Here is a 15900-nt window from a genome sequence, read left to right on the forward strand (position 1 = left end):
AACTACCAAGGGGGAAGTGGGCATTTGGGAATAAGGCCTCACATTATTCCTAGGCATAGAAGAATACAAGAGAATGAAGCTGAATTCTGTGATTATTTGGGATACTTCCCCAAAGTAACCTTCCTCCTCAAACGCACATGTATGCAGTTACATATTAATACAGAATACAATTTTCTTGGCAACCATTTTACTTTGAACATCGTACAGGGAATGGAATATTTTTTTAAACAGAATCTGAGTACCACTCATTGATGTGTTGGTTGCTTTTAGGGAACTGGATGTGTATGGGGGAAAGGTGTAAAGAGGGCTCAGCAGTGTCACAGCCACTAATTTATTGAGTTACCCTAATTTATTGAGTCCTCATAATTGGTTATAAATTCATTTGTTTTTAGCCAAGTTACAGAGGAAACAGAGTTGTGTATACTTGTCCTCCTCAGCTCTGGCTGGGTGTGTCATTATGTTAGACCCTTGCTTTCCAACCATCCCTACTACATAAGACTGTCTTCTAGCTGATTATGTGGCCTGCCTCATGTTATGTCAAAGAACTTTGTTTTTCAGTATTTATTCATAAGTCAGACATAACTTGCTCTCTAAGGGAAAACAAAATTGTCACCTAAAAGCCTAGCCAGGGTGATACAGGACTGTTACTATCTCATCGGTAAATGGTGGTACCAGATGAATGCCACTGATTGTTTGAAAGATTAGACATATCACAGCGGCTTAATAAGATATAATAATATTGTTGCACAATAAGAAATTATACCAAGGATGAATGAAATGATTTCATTGTGGACGCTTATGATTTATAATAGCATGTTTAAACTTGGCACATTTTTTATCATGATCATGATTCTTGTGTATTTTATTGCAGGAAACGGAATATGTAGCTGTGGAAACTGTGAATGCTGGGATGGATGGAATGGAAATGCATGTGAAATCTGGCTTGGCTCAGAATATCCTTAACAATTACATGAGAGAGGTCTGGATTCTTATTTTACTAGGCCATTAGAACATATAAATGCAAAGGAAACCATGTATAATCACCACTAGGACAGGCTAAAAAGACCATTGTATGTTTTTCTATTTCTGAATTACGAATGAAATCTGAGTACCTATTAGAAATGAGTTATGCAAATTCAGATGCAAATAACACTAGAAAAGAAATGTTTCTTCCACAATTAACATAAGTGGTTCCTAACGAGAGCAATTTTTCCACCCAAAAGACATTTGACAACATCTACAGACAATTTTGATTGTCACATGGGGTGGGGTGTGAAGATATGCCGTGGGCATTTGGTGCGTAGAGGCCAGGGATGCTGCTCAGCATCCTCCAGTGCACAGGACAACCCCCAAGCAAGGAATGACCCAGCCCCAAATGTCAATAGTGCCCAAATTGAGAAACACTGAATTGCATGGCTATTAGAAATCCACATTCTTACACAAGAAAGACCATATTAGAATCTAAGGAAAACAAGCATATTCACATTAATCAATGGATATGATTTTTCCAGAATTCCCTACCAGTCAACATTTTCACGTGGGGACAATGAAGAGAAACACACAGGAGGTAGAAAGTCAAACTGGGGCTGGATCAAGAGCAAAGACTAGTCATTAAGTTATTTGTCATTAAATCATTTAAACACTAAATGAGTAAGTACTTTGTCTACTCTCACTTTAAACTTTAAAAGAAGATTCTCAAATTATGAAAAATGTACAATGTAACATTTTAAATAAATAGTGACAGAAGTTGTTTATACTCTGTGTCAGCATATATTTACCTACTGATAATTAATTTAAAAATGAATTGTTATTCAGGGATATCCATTTTAGGTTTTTAGAAATAAGGGATCACATTTTAAAAACTGGACAGGGGTTATGCGTACAAGAAGCTGGATTTTTAAATTTTAATTTATTCCATGGTAATGTGGCCTTTTAAAAAGATGATATTCAGTTACATATATAATGGGACTGAAGTATGCATCCATTTCCCTTAAAATGCTTTGTTTTTTCTAAGGATACCTTTCTGGAAACCTGGGTTCATGCAAAGAATCAAGAAGAGAAATATTGTGATAAAATGGCACCAATCTCAGAGGCTCACAAAAGGACCAAAAAAAAAAAAAAATCTAGAAATGGCTTAAATAGAAATTACAAATATTCACTCAGTGATAGGAACAAAAATGTTTATTTTCTTAATGGTGAAACTTTGCTTTGTATGAAATTCACATTGAATTATGAAAATGTACAATAATTGGGACTTCCCTTATATATTTACAGGTAAATCTACTTATACACATTAGGCAACCTTTAGTTATTTAGAGCTTAAAAAAAAAAAAACACTTTTTTTTCTAAAGGTGAGTTATTTTGTAAAATCCTATAATAATGTAGCAAAATCATTTCTATATTATTTTAAGATGAAAATTTTTACTTGGAAATTTTATTTTAATGATGTAAGTATTCTAGAATCATGGTTTGAATTTTATAAGTCAAATTACCAAAAATAAGGAAAATATGCATCCACTGAGTTACTTAAAAATTTAATATTGAAAATTATTTTAAGAGAACATTTAACTGATGCTGATTTTTCTAGTACTAATAATGTTCTCATAATGTAATACATTTATAAAATTGTTATCTCTATCCTGAGATTAAGGAATGCAACCATGTTGTAGTTCTATTATTAAGTAAATTGATATCTCTCTTTTGTAAAATGAGGGAAATATAGGTAGTCAATAAATAATGTAGGTTATATTCTTTCTTCTTCACTACCTAAACATTTTAAGCTGCAAACAACCTATTATTATTGTTCTGTAGCAATTTTGATGACATATTTGCTGATGCACAGACATTGGAACCCATTACATTATCTAGCCATCCTAATACAAATGAGCTTTGGATTCTTTTATCCCAGGGTTTATCCTCCTGTTAAGGACCAGAAAGTTAAACTTTACAGACCACATACATCCCTGTCTCATATTCTTCTTTGTTTCTTTTTACTACTTTAAAGCTGTAAAAAAAAATAATTCCTTCTGAGTTCCCAGGCCATACAAAAACAGATTAAGGGTGGATTTGGCTGGCAGCTGAACAGTACTTTGTCAGCCTCAGCTCCACTGGAACTCCCCTTGATTCTCTATGGCTCGTCACAAAACCTCAGGTGAGTCTTATTTTTTTTTTTTTATAACCCTCTGTTGTTATCCTTTTTATTAAGAACAATAACTACAACAAAAGTGCTGCTCTTTTTCATAGTCTTATGTAAGAACAGTGTCAAAAATGTTCTCAGCATTTGTTTTCTCAGAAAAAGAATTTAGATATTAGAGAAATTATACCATAAAGTTTAAAATGTTGGACAAAGATGAAAACATGGTCAGTTCTGTTCTAGTGTTCATTTAGTTAGAAACCATAGTACTGGAAACGTATTATAACAAAGTTACATGATACCTAAACTCTAAGGAATGCATTTTCTTTGAAAACAGAAATATTTTATTTTGACTTATTTCTGTCCACTATATTTCTCTCTCTGTGTGTGTGTGTGTGTGTGTGTGTGTGTGTGTGTGTGTGTGGTTTTGATGCCAGCAATGCAAACACCAATATATCTATTAAGAAGTGATTGAATTTAGATTGGAAAAAATAATTACATGTAAAGACAAACTTTTTTCTTCTAAAATATGATTTTGTACTTTTCCAACTCTATGATAGAAACTCCCTCTAAAAAGCAAGCAGGGCAAGAACAAACTTATAACAGGTGGGAGAAAATAAGCAAATCTGATTGGCTCATTCTGGTTTGAGGAGGTTGCAGTGGGATTCACGTCAATTGGAAGGGATGCAACAAGTTTACAGAAAGTATTGACACTAACCCTGCTTGTTTAGCAAATCACCATTGAGAAAGTCCACCCGGGGACTTTTCCAAAAAAAGTCAACTAAAGTGCAAAGACATAAGAGGAGAGACATTATACCCATTGCCTTTCCGGGCTCCTTGAGTTTATCTGGATTCCAGTAGCACTTTGGAAGGAATGTCCTCCACCACCTCAAATGCAAATATAATCTCTGCCAGTAGACATTGGAATTAGACTTTGTGAAAATCAAGAAAAAAACAAAACTAAAATATAACTCATCCTTAGTTTGCAGACTCAAATATCATCAACACTTTGAAATCCTACTCAATATTCAAGATAGTCAAGAGTTTCACATTGCAGGCTAAGAAACCTAAGCTATGACTTATATTTCACTCAAAGTAACACAATGTACATCCTGGATTTTGACATGCCTGCAGTTTGGAAAATAATTGAGGATTTAGCCCAATAGGTTTCTCTTGATATAGCCTTGTACTGAATTAAAATTGAAAATAATTTTCAATTATTTTCATCTTCTTTCTAAACTGGATGTTAGTCAATGTGGTCTCTTCTTGAATATGTATCAAATGCTAATTATCTCTAATATTAGGTAGATAATTTTAAATGAAGTGATAGATGTCTAACTTAAAAAATAAGAAGTTTTTGGTTTTTAAAGAGAACCAAATCTGATACTGTTCATCCTGATAAAAGGAACTCTTTTGGTGCTTAAAATATTAACTAAGTAAGTGGCCAGGTAAGATAAAGAAACTCTGCTTGCTCCCTAAGAGGCAAACTACTAGAAGAACTGGAGCAGGAGTCATTTGGCCCCATCGTGGATCTCTTTAAATCACCCCTACCCAAAACCATTCAGGACAAGCCAACATTTAGGGCAAGAATCTCCGAATTCTTCAGGATTTGTAATGAAATAATACTCAGTTCCATTTTGCTCCTTACACAGGGTGGAGAACTTGCATGTCTTCTCTAATTTTTCCAAGTAAAGTGGTAGCAAAATGTTTTAAAAAGCAATCTTATTAGAAAACAAAACTGTTGTCACTTGAAATATCAAAACAACATTTCCGAGCATTGTTGAGGGATTGGCAGAGCAATCGGCTACTCTAACAAATCAGTAGAACTAACCCTCCCACACTAGATATGCATGCAGAAGGAATGGAGTCTTCTAGAGACTTGATACAATGGACATATGCACATGGAGGTACAAAACACACGGTCTTTAGATACAAATGAATTCCATCAGATTTACTATACGGAACATCAGTAGTGACAGATTGCACTTACTTAATAACAGCAAACTTAATTTCTGAAGGAAAAAAGTGGTGAAGTCTTATCCCAAACAAATAGCAAGAGAGGTATCATCAAAGAGCTAAAATTTTCTTTGGCATGGTAAAGGGGAAAATTGAGTTTACCAACTTATTTACATGACATTTCTATATATTGGTGGGTGATGCAATGCCATTTTGTTACATAAAGTTGTTTGATGTTGTTTAATATGCCTTCATATAGTTTATTCAATATGTTGTATTTGTGAATACAACAAATGATATTAAACACAAAAACTGTACAATGCAGACAAACTCTTTGTATGCAAATTAGCAATACATACCAACAGTTCTTGATACACAGGTACCTACTACATGCAGTTCATCAGTGCTGCCCTCTTCCCATGCAACAGGTGAGACCAGACACAAAGTAAATGACCTAACTAAATTACAGATAACAAGGACCCCTCTGCAAAATGTCTAAACATATATTAGAAGAAAGTATTTGACATCCTTCATAGGGATAAATGCCCTTATAGACACCCCATATATAAAACACAACAGAGGTACACATTTACATAAATCTCAGTCATTTACAAAAATAAATCTTGTCTTAATTTAAAACAATAAACAGACTTGCAGGGGAAAAAGAAACCAGCAAGTAGGGCTGATTATCAATAACAAATAGATGGGGTTGTTTGCTCTGTGTGTGTGTGTGTGTGTGTGTGTGTGTGTGTGTGTGTGTGTGAGAGATGCTGTAAGTAGTGTCTATTAAGCCCATTTGATTGGATTACAAGTTAAAAAGTGCTCATTGTTTGCCACATATTATGGGGTATATGTTTTCTGAAAATAATTGGTTAACAGAATTTATCTAATGTATTTTAACTGATCACGTTAAAAACAATAGCCTTCAAAATGACATAACACCAAATCAGAAATGACCAAAGGAATAATTTTTTTCATATTTGTAATTTAGCATCATTGACAATAAATCTACTCAAACGTTCTGCTAACTTTTTATTTATTCAAGTAGAATCCAATATGAAAATGAAATAAGCATAAACAGTTAAATTTATACTAAACCTTTAATCAGCTAAGCAGGCCAGAATTTTTTAATGCTGGGCAAGGGCTGTCATGAAGATTTATGAAAGCAGTGACAAAATAATTTCCCAATAAATACAGTGCAGATGGGGAAAATGACAACCGGGTCATCCTCCCACAGAGAAAGAATAACAAGAGGCCAGTACATTGATCCTACATATAATTTTCAATAAATGAGGTTCAGTTTGGTCTCAATGAACTCTTCTGAGAAACATTGAATTTTATTAGGTGTACAGAGAGTTAACAGATATATTCCCAAACAGTTTGGTATGAAACATTTTGAAACCCTTTAGATCCAATATTGAACGTTTTGCATGGACTCTTCACTGTGTAGTCAACTGTCCCTGGCCTTTCTTGGTAGTAGTCTTACCTAAGCTCAGAGTTCAAACAGTATTAAATTAAAAAGGAAATTATTAATAATGCAAAATATAACAAAAGGTAATTAATAAACAGAATGGACCAAAATCCTAATGGATGAATATGTTGGTTTGCCTTTATTTTCATCTAGGATAATTCAACAGACTGTATTCTGAGATCATGGCAAGGCACCTCTAACCCAGCCACTGGGCAGCATGGGCCCCAAGTGCTGAGTTAGAGGCATGTACTGGTGAAATACACAGTACCAGACTCAGCATGCTGAGCTAAAAAAAATATTTTTTCCTAATATGTCCAGTTTAAAAACTTGTCATTAAACACCAAAAATATTAAAGTCTAATTTATAACTAACGTTTGCATTGCTGCTGCAGGAAAGAACACAACAGCCGTCTTGCCCATGCTCTGCTGAGTATGAGGGGGACGCAGCCAGAAACGGGGATGGCGTTAAGTTTGGTTCATTAAAAACAGGACGGAGTATATCTGAAATGGATTTAGGTAGCGCAATTCTTGTAGGTTGTAATTATTGATTTTTCTTTTTTTTTTTTTTTCCAAATAATGAGAATTAATAGATGATGAAAAATGAACCTTAATCAGGCCTACAAGGCCTACAGAAATCTTTGGACCCACTTTCTCAAAAACCAGTGGGTCTTGCTCGCTGGGCAAGGCAAATGTTACCATTACCAGTAAGCTTGTGATATGTATAAAACACACACACACAAAGAAACTAGAGGGGGATGTCAAACACACATCATAGAGAGCTTCCCTGGATTGTGTTTGAGCCATTTCCCACCCAGGCAACGCCGACCTTGGGAGCACAGTATCTGCTACTGGATAGAGCGTATATGTGTGTTTAATCTATAGTGTGAGCCAGAGACAACAATCTTAATCTTGATAGATGCGATTTGTAATAATAGGTTTAGAAGGCTTCCTGATTCCCTGATTGCTCTCTGAACTAAGCCAACTGCAACATTTAAGATTTAGAGGAACACAATCCCTGCAAAAAGGTCACAGACAGTGGAGCGAGCAGCCCTGTAAAAATGGGAAGAAGAGAAATCCATAATAGCACAGGTTTACAGCGTCTAACTAGAAATTACTCAATATTATTTGTGTGCTACAAAATTGAACTTAAACACATAGATTTCGCTGAAACAGGACTCAAAAAGGATTATGGGTAGCTGTCAGCAGGCAAGGTATCGAGTGTACTTGTGAAGTATGTCATTCACATGAAGTGTCACAGTCACAGAAAAGATATTAAAAAGGCATTCCATATCTGGTAGGGCATTCCATGGTCTGAGTTTAGCTGGTTATCCAGGTGTCTTCTTGTTGTGGGGGGGCGCAACAGGTTGAGATTTATCCACTTGCAACAGAGAAGTTCAGAGACAGCAAAGAGCAAGCGTTAGCTTACTTCCAGCTGCTCTTCAGCCACAGAGCAGGAATGTCTGGTGAGGATAAATCACTCAACTGTGCTCAGGACAAGTAAGTCACAACACCTGTGAGGATCTGGCTATGTCGTCTTACTCTTGTTGACTGGTTTGCCTCCATTCATTATTGCAGATGCACTTGTGCTTTTACTTGGCGTCACCCCGGGCTTCGGGACTGTTTCCCCAACATCATGCAAAGATGGTTCTCGGTACATGGCAACTAGTGATGGGAAAAGAGGAGGAGGAAAAGGAAACAGTGCTTGGTTAGGTGCGGGAATGGTCCATCTGTACATGCACAGACCACTGCAGTTTGCCCACTTCTGTTTTCCCTGAGGTAAAGCAATTCCATTGAGAAGGAATTCCTGTTGTAAAGCAATCATTTCCAGCCCACAGAAGACAACACTCCTTTCACATTGTCTGGTCTGTATACCTAAAACAGGTACATAAGCATGTATGGCTTTTGTCTATGACAGAGTTTAAATGGGAGCTATGGCCTCTTTGTGGGCCCATGATGTAAAACAGACACACACACACACACACACACACACACACACACACACACAAACTGTAGGAGAATGACAAGCATTTAACTTAACTTTTAAAAAGGAAAACTCAGACTTCCCTTTGACTATACACTAATATCAACAGTTGAACTTCTCATTCACCTCAATCAATCTTGGCGAGCTATGATATTTGCATCCTAGAACACTAAATTATTTTCTCTCATCTGGTTCAAAAGCAACATAGTCATATAGTGTCAACTTCAAAGCTACACACATACTCTCTTCCCATAAGCCAGAGGCTTCAGGAGATTTCATTTCAATGTTCATTTCCTACAATCATGGAAAGAGACCCTTGAGCAGCAGAAGGCAACTCCTTGTTTTTTGCTACATTATTAAAAAATCTAATAATTGACCTGATATAGGGGTAGAAACATAATGGCTAGACAGCAACTGAAATTGCCTGAAGAATTATCTGAATGTATCTGATGGCATAATCACAGTGGTTCACGTGGCTTTTTAGAAAATAATTTTTGGACGTCCTGGGAAAGGACATATAAGAGTGACTGGTACTTTGGGAAACTAGGGGTTAAAGTCATCTGTCATCAGAAATACAAGTGCATTAGAGCTGCCTAAACTGCTTTTTAGGTTTTTGAAAGTTTAAGGTATTTTATGAAGAGTTCTTAGGTTTAGTTAAGAGGAACTACCATATGCATTCCTTATGTTCAAGGGGGTAGAACATGGCCTCTGGCATCAATGCATCATCTGAGTTTTCAGCAGCACACATACTTGAAAGAGCAAATGTATATAAGACTTCTATTAAGACTTCTAATAATGAATTGCCAAGGTAGCAAAAGGAACTAATGCATATCCTGGAAGCATATTCCAGTCTCTCACTTCTCGTGACCTTGATTTTTTTTTCTTTTGAGATGGAGTCTTGCTCTGTTGCCCGGGACGGAGTGCAACAGTGGCACGATCTCAGCTCACTACAACCTCTGCCTCCCAGAGTCAAGCAATTTTCCTGCCTCAGTGTCCTGAGTAGCTGGGATTACAGGCACTCACCACCATGCCCAGCTAATTTTTGTATTTTCAGTAGAGACAGGGTTTCACCATGTTGGCCAGGCTGGTTTCAAACAAATACCTGACCTTGTGATCTGCCTGCCTCAGTCTTCCAAAGTGCTGGGATTACAGGCATGAGCCACTGCACCTGGCCTGACCTTTTCTATGTAGTAAAGTTTCATCAGAGAGATGAATGTTCTAGCCTATCAATAATTAACCAGGTACTTAATTTGTCCTAACATTTCCAATAACATAATTTTTATCCAGTATGGGTTTTGAAAGTTTGAAATTAATTTTCTTCTATCAAGTAAACAATGTGATAGCCTCTGTCATCATAGTATCTACCCCCTTAACTGTTTTTAGAGTACTTCTATGAATTTTTTGAATACATGAAAACTATTGTTTCCTTCTCATATATATATATATATATATACACACACACACACATACATATATATACATACATATATATGTATGTGTATATATATATACACACATATATATATACATACATGTATGTGTATATATATATGTATGCGTGTGTGTATATATATATGTATACACACATATACAATCATATACACACTACAATTAAAAACATAAGTGAAATACCAAGTATTCTATGCCACATCATGATTATCTCAGATATTTGCTATGGGATATACAAAACAACTGGTTCCCAAATTTTACCTCAGTTAAATGACATAAAACCCCATTTGGGTTTTGCTACATTTATGCAGCTAAAAGGCAAGGTTTTAAATATTTAGCCAATTTTTAACTGTAAAAATGAGTGAAAAGAGATAACGTAAGGTGGCAAATACACCATGGTCTTGTTAGAGCTTCTGTGGCCTTAGTTTTTAATTTTTTATTTGCATTTAAATATTGGTGAGTCCAATGTTACCGAAATTCATTTAAAACAATGAAAGCGTATCATGGATGTGTTATTTGGGAAGAAAAGGTAAATCCTCTAACTTCCTTCTACTCTAATCTTCCTTATATCTACCATGTACTGAGAATATTTCAGACACTAGAATAATGTGTCATTTCCTGCACAGGCCCTGGTGGCTAACTGTTTGGGTTTCGATAAATTGTTCTACAGACAAATGTAATTTAAGAGTGACAGTAAGTCAACATCATTGAAATTATAAAAATAGTATTAGGCAATAAGAGTGGTTTTTCTGAATTTAGGCAAACTGAAAATTAGACACTCACAGATATGAAGAATTGACTGCTCAAAATTATTTCAATATAGAGAATATGCATCATGAAACCAATATGCATTTTCTCTTGATGGCTAAGCCTTTCCTATAGGAATAAAAAAAAAAAAAACAAAAAGAAAATTGAGCTGTCTAAGCTGATTTAAAGTATTTACTGAGTTACTATAGGTCTGATCTTCTGCAAAAGAGAAAACAAAAGTATTAGAATAGAGAGTACATGTGAATAGCCTACAATCAAATACTTTTGTAATTCTCAAATCTTACATAGATAAAAGTAAATGACACTTTTGGTAGAATCATTAATGAGAGAGGTGCAGATGTTGTTGATTAATTATGAAAACTTTGTGGCCTGCTCTTTGGGCATCTAAGTAAATGTGAAGTCACCGTTATTTATAAATGAATATGGATAAATTATTTTAGTAACAGAAGTAATGCTACAACTGTATACAGTGAAGAGTTATGCAATTTGAAAGGAGATGTGTAATATCAGCAAGTTCTTTAAGAGTCAAGCTATTATCTCTTAATTTTCTGTAATTATAATAATTCACAAGTATGTAATTACTTTCACCTAGATAATATTAAAATGGAAAATACTTTTGATTCCACATTCAAAACTTACTATTCTAATATACTTATCATCTTTTTCTAATATACTTATCATCATAGATTTGTATCATTATAGATTCAAAATTGTTTTAAATTAATTAATTTAAATTATCTAAGGGTTAGAGTGGTTGTAGCTCTGAGGATTTGAGACATTGGAAGTGGCAGAGAAGTTTTTCCTGGTACACATACATACACAAATATGGTAAAGTATATAGGGACACAAATTCTAAATGAATAAATTAAGTAGGCATCTGTGTAACCATCACCCAGATCAAAATAAATGGCATTTCCAGCGCTTCTTGGGGGTTTTTTATAGCCATAGATCTATCAATTTGAAAAATAAAATGTGTAATACGTCTATGTAACAATGACGTATACTTAATACTAACCTTCCAATGGCTTGGGTAGAAAATGAGCTGCTGGTTTGGTTTTCTTCACTCTGTTTCCTTTCATAGCTTGCCCTTCCTTATTTAATCCCAAAAACCAGGCTCTACCAGATTCCTGTTGTCTGTACAGCATGGAGGAGTAGATTACATAATAATTTTCAAAAACAGATTCTTTAAACTTGCATTCAGGTGTAAAAAGTTCCTGTGGAGAGAAAAGGAAACAAAAGTTAGAGGAAGGAACTTGATCTTCACTATCCATTCAATTCATTCTCTAGAAACTTTTCCAGCATGGTGAAAGAGTCCTTTGGCATGGATGATTGGATATACCCCTTCCTGTACACAATAATTGTCTATACATTTTCAAAAAATATACAACAAATTGAGAAGAATCTGCTACCATTGAGAATATATAGAGGCAAAAGTCTATCATATGAAAACAGAAGACATGAGCAAACTAAAGATTTCACTAAAACGGAAGACAATTCAACCAGAGTATAATCAGAAAGGAAACATTAAAGTAGCATCAGATAGTCACAATAAACAAAATACACATTACAAATATTTTATAACCCATTTTACATGTTTCCATAGGAACTGAGATATGATACTCTTAACAGTTGCCAGTGGCTGTTTGGATCACTGAAATCATAGGGTGATACATTTTACTTAGAAAGGAAAAAACTGAAACCTCCAGCCACAACCATGACAATCAGCTGGCTCACATGCCAGCCACTAGAGCTATTGCTGCGTGACCAGCTGAGGCCAGGTGTTATGTTAGCTGGTCACAGTGACAGGAGCTGAAAATAATTCAGTGGAGCCCCAAATCTATTTTCAAGGTTTGGAGCCCCACCAGAACTCTTGAAGATAAACATCAAAAGCTGCTAGAATTGAAAAACCACCCAGCATTTCTGGAGGTTAGATAGTGTGTTAAAAACCATTATGCTTAATGTCATGGTCTATATTAATTGATAAGCAGCACAAAGCTTAATACTTTATAACTATTATTAATGGCAGAAATATTCATAGATGATTTTTATATACTTCTTACTTTGGGTTGAATAGTAATGAATATAATGCCATGCCAAATTAATAAAAAATTGGCAAGGGTGTAACCTACATGTGCATTTTTGATAGCCATTTACTCAATTTTTAAATTCAACCTGTCTGGTTATAGACCATGAAAGACACTTAGTTTTAAATAGGTCCAAGACTGTGCTATTCTATATGTATAGAAAATATAGATGAAAATACAGCCTTACTGTCCTTGATCTTTTTAACAATATCACTGTACTAAAAACTATCTACAAACTTTTCATTTTCAACAGATTTTATTATTGCAGAAAATAAATAACCTTTGTTTCTCTTCTAAGAAAATACTCCTTAGGGGATTAAAAAAACATTAAAGGCTTGACTTCATGCTAACTTGACTTCATGTGACCTAATTGCATGTAGAAGTTTCCTTTCAATATTTCCCATCAAAGTGTGAACGATCAAATGCTGTCTTATACCAGAGTCAATTTGTTCAGTGTGCTACATAATTTTAACTAATTCACTGAGAGCTAATAGTTTTCCACGGGGAACAGGCTTTGTTAGTGGCAGACGCTTTTCAAGACAAAGATGACAGTTACAATGATCAATTTGATGAAATCGCAATAGCCAAATAACGGATTTAGCCCCCTCCTGGAGCAACTTATATAGATCTTTATTTCTTCCTGATGATGTTGCCTCCTATTAGAATAAGATCCCATCCAAATAAATGCTCTGGCTTTCTACTGAGTTCTGCATCTCCAAATATGTTCCTATTAGTTTTCTCACTAATAAATAAGTCTCACTGAGCCAACGTCCAGACCATGCATCAGAAAAAAAAGACTGAGAAAACAGTACATGTTCACACGTTCATGTCGATTAAAACAAAATGGAATGCTATGAATCTAGCTTTTCTCCAAGAAACTAACGAATATATTGGTTGAAGCTATACTTTCTAAAACAAAAGGATAAGACTCTTGCATTTCACTTGTCGTTTTACTGAGATAGGCCAGGGCATCTAAGCATATTGTTTACTAGTTAAACACCTATGTCAAAATCAGCTATGAGTGATGTGGTAAGAGCTGAACTAGTGGGTCACGTAGTGGAAGTCAGAGGAACCTGCCACCACCTTCTGGTCTTCAGGTGTCTCTGAGCCCAGGACCTGGCTCACCGATGCTCATCATTTTGCTACAGATACCAGGGCCTCCAGCTACAGAAATGTAGGTCCACAGGATACTCTCTCATTGTCTTCTGATCATCACTGCTATAATGTTCAAAACATGGTGAATGGTGCTTGCAACACCATCAGCAGCTTAGAGATGTGTTGTTTCCATTCTGAATTCACTATGTTGAATATGAAAGAGAAGAAATGCTTGATGCAAAGGATGTAATTTATTCTTGGTGGATACCTTAAGGACTCAACCCCAGCATTTCCTGTAGAGCTGATAGAACTGATAGAACTAATGGAAGTTGAGGTTAGTTGTTATTTGGTGTTGTAAGTGATATACTTTCAACATGTAAATGGAAAGTAATGGAGCAGATAAACATCACCTGTGGCGTAGACCTTAGGAGTCAACCCTGATCCCACTCCTTACTAGCTGTGTGTTACTGGGAAAATTACTTAATTCCTCTGAGCTTTAGTTTCCTCATCTCTAAAATGAGGACAAAAATTATAGGGCAGTAAGGTAGCTGGGATGATTGAGTGAATAAATACATATTACATATTTAAACGATAACTTGGCATACAGTCAGCACTCAATAATTATTCTTTAAAAGTTTCCCCATTATTTATAGTCATAAATACATCCTGATCAGTTATTAAATTTTGTGAAAATCTCACCAAATCAAAAGCCAGCTACATAGTCAATTAATACAGTTTTATACAAAATATTGGGTACAGCACAAAATACAAAATAAATACGAGTAGTTGTTCATTTCATTTTAAAATGACAGAACAATGTAATATTTGTTTTGAGTGACTCACCTATAAAATACTGGAGTGATTATAGGGGGAATCAATGGTATTGTGAAAGTCAAGAGGTAGGAAATACCCTGGTACATTTGGAGAACTAGAAGTAATTCATTACTGAGGTACCAGGTTTGTGGGACCGAAGTAGAGAATGTTCCGGATGGGAACATAGGTTTGAGAAATGTAATGAAGGGTCTTGGACACTCTAATAAACAAATTAGATCTCTTATAAATGAGACAAAGACATGCTGAATCCCTAAATATACAAGGGAATAATAATGTGGCCTGATTCATATTTTATAAATACAAATCTGATTGTCAATGTGGAGGATGGTTTTGAAAAGTTAAGAATAAGTCTATACTGATGTCTTCAAGCCTAATCTCTCACAAAATGAACCCAAAAGTTGTTTGTAGAACATGAGTATGTGTGTGTTCACTTTAATAGTTAGCATTAATATTATAGAGAACAAGAACACACAAAATGAGGGCAGAAATACTACCAGGATTATGACACACTGAGTTCTGAACTTTCTGGTAGCCAGGACAAAAAGAGAAAGCCTGTGTAACAGTTATTCAGGAAAAAAAATTTTCCTTTTTGAAAATGAAAAGTTTCTTAACATGGCCTTAATTATAAGTGACCTAAAAAAGTGACATTAACCAATATAAACAAAAACGCTCTTGAGAGTAATTGTACAGCCACACTTGGTGCAGTATGCTTTAGGAAGACAGATTGCATTGAAAACGTCCAATAGGTAGAACTACTTAAAGTCCAATAGGTGGAAATAATTGTAATTGATGAGATCTCCAGGGATGATGTGCACAGCACAGGCCACAAACTCAAATGCCTCTAACGACCAGGTTGGTACAAGAGTGAAGCAAGCTGGCATGATCATGGCAGTGTCATGAGGATAAATGGCCTCTGACACAGGCTCAATGGTGGGGAGATGAAGACAGTGGTAGAAACAACAATTTTTTTTTTAAAAAAAGCAGCTGTTCCTCACATGGTTCTCCTGTGAAAATAAAAACCTTAGCTCTTTAGAAGATCTGATTTTCGAAGGAAGTAAGAAATCTAAGTTCTTTCTTAAAATCTACTTAAAATCTAAGTTCTACTTAAAATCTCCTTTAAACACTGGCAA

At 35.3% G+C, this 15900-nt stretch overlaps 2 protein-coding genes and 1 long non-coding RNA gene across 8 annotated transcripts in view; 2 read left to right on the forward strand and 1 right to left on the reverse strand.

Moving 5' to 3' along the window:
• The window catches only part of ITGBL1 (integrin subunit beta like 1), a 256601-nt gene extending 254281 nt beyond the window's left edge, over positions 1 to 2320 (forward strand). For 2 of the 3 annotated variants that reach the window (XM_032246379.1, XM_032246381.1), the window contains one exon: positions 872 to 1756. In XM_032246379.1, coding sequence (XP_032102270.1) covers positions 872 to 963 — 92 coding nt within the window. In that variant the 3' untranslated portion in view covers positions 964 to 1756. Of the gene's footprint in view, positions 1 to 871; positions 1757 to 2014 lie in introns of those variants that run through there. The other variant, XM_032246380.1, reaches the window with a different exon arrangement.
• A 1205-nt stretch (positions 2321 to 3525) lies between these two features.
• Positions 3526 to 15900, reverse strand: part of FGF14 (fibroblast growth factor 14) — a 689306-nt gene continuing 676931 nt past the window's right edge. For all 4 annotated transcript variants that reach the window (XM_032246382.1, XM_032246384.1, XM_032246385.1 and 1 more), the window contains exons 4-5: positions 11773 to 11971; positions 3526 to 8221 (exon numbers count right to left, since the gene is read on the reverse strand). In XM_032246382.1, the coding sequence (XP_032102273.1) occupies positions 8085 to 8221; positions 11773 to 11971 (336 nt within the window). In that variant the 3' untranslated portion in view covers positions 3526 to 8084. The remainder of the gene's footprint in view (positions 8222 to 11772; positions 11972 to 15900) is intronic.
• Positions 8217 to 15900, forward strand: part of LOC116528894 — an 8212-nt gene continuing 528 nt past the window's right edge. The window contains exon 1 of the long non-coding RNA XR_004259262.1: positions 8217 to 8335. This is a non-coding gene — a long non-coding RNA (uncharacterized LOC116528894). The remainder of the gene's footprint in view (positions 8336 to 15900) is intronic.

This window comes from Sapajus apella, unplaced genomic scaffold (genome assembly GCF_009761245.1).
Source record: "Sapajus apella isolate SASKATOON/1434 unplaced genomic scaffold, GSC_monkey_1.0 scaffold60, whole genome shotgun sequence".
NCBI lineage: Eukaryota > Metazoa > Chordata > Mammalia > Primates > Cebidae > Sapajus > Sapajus apella.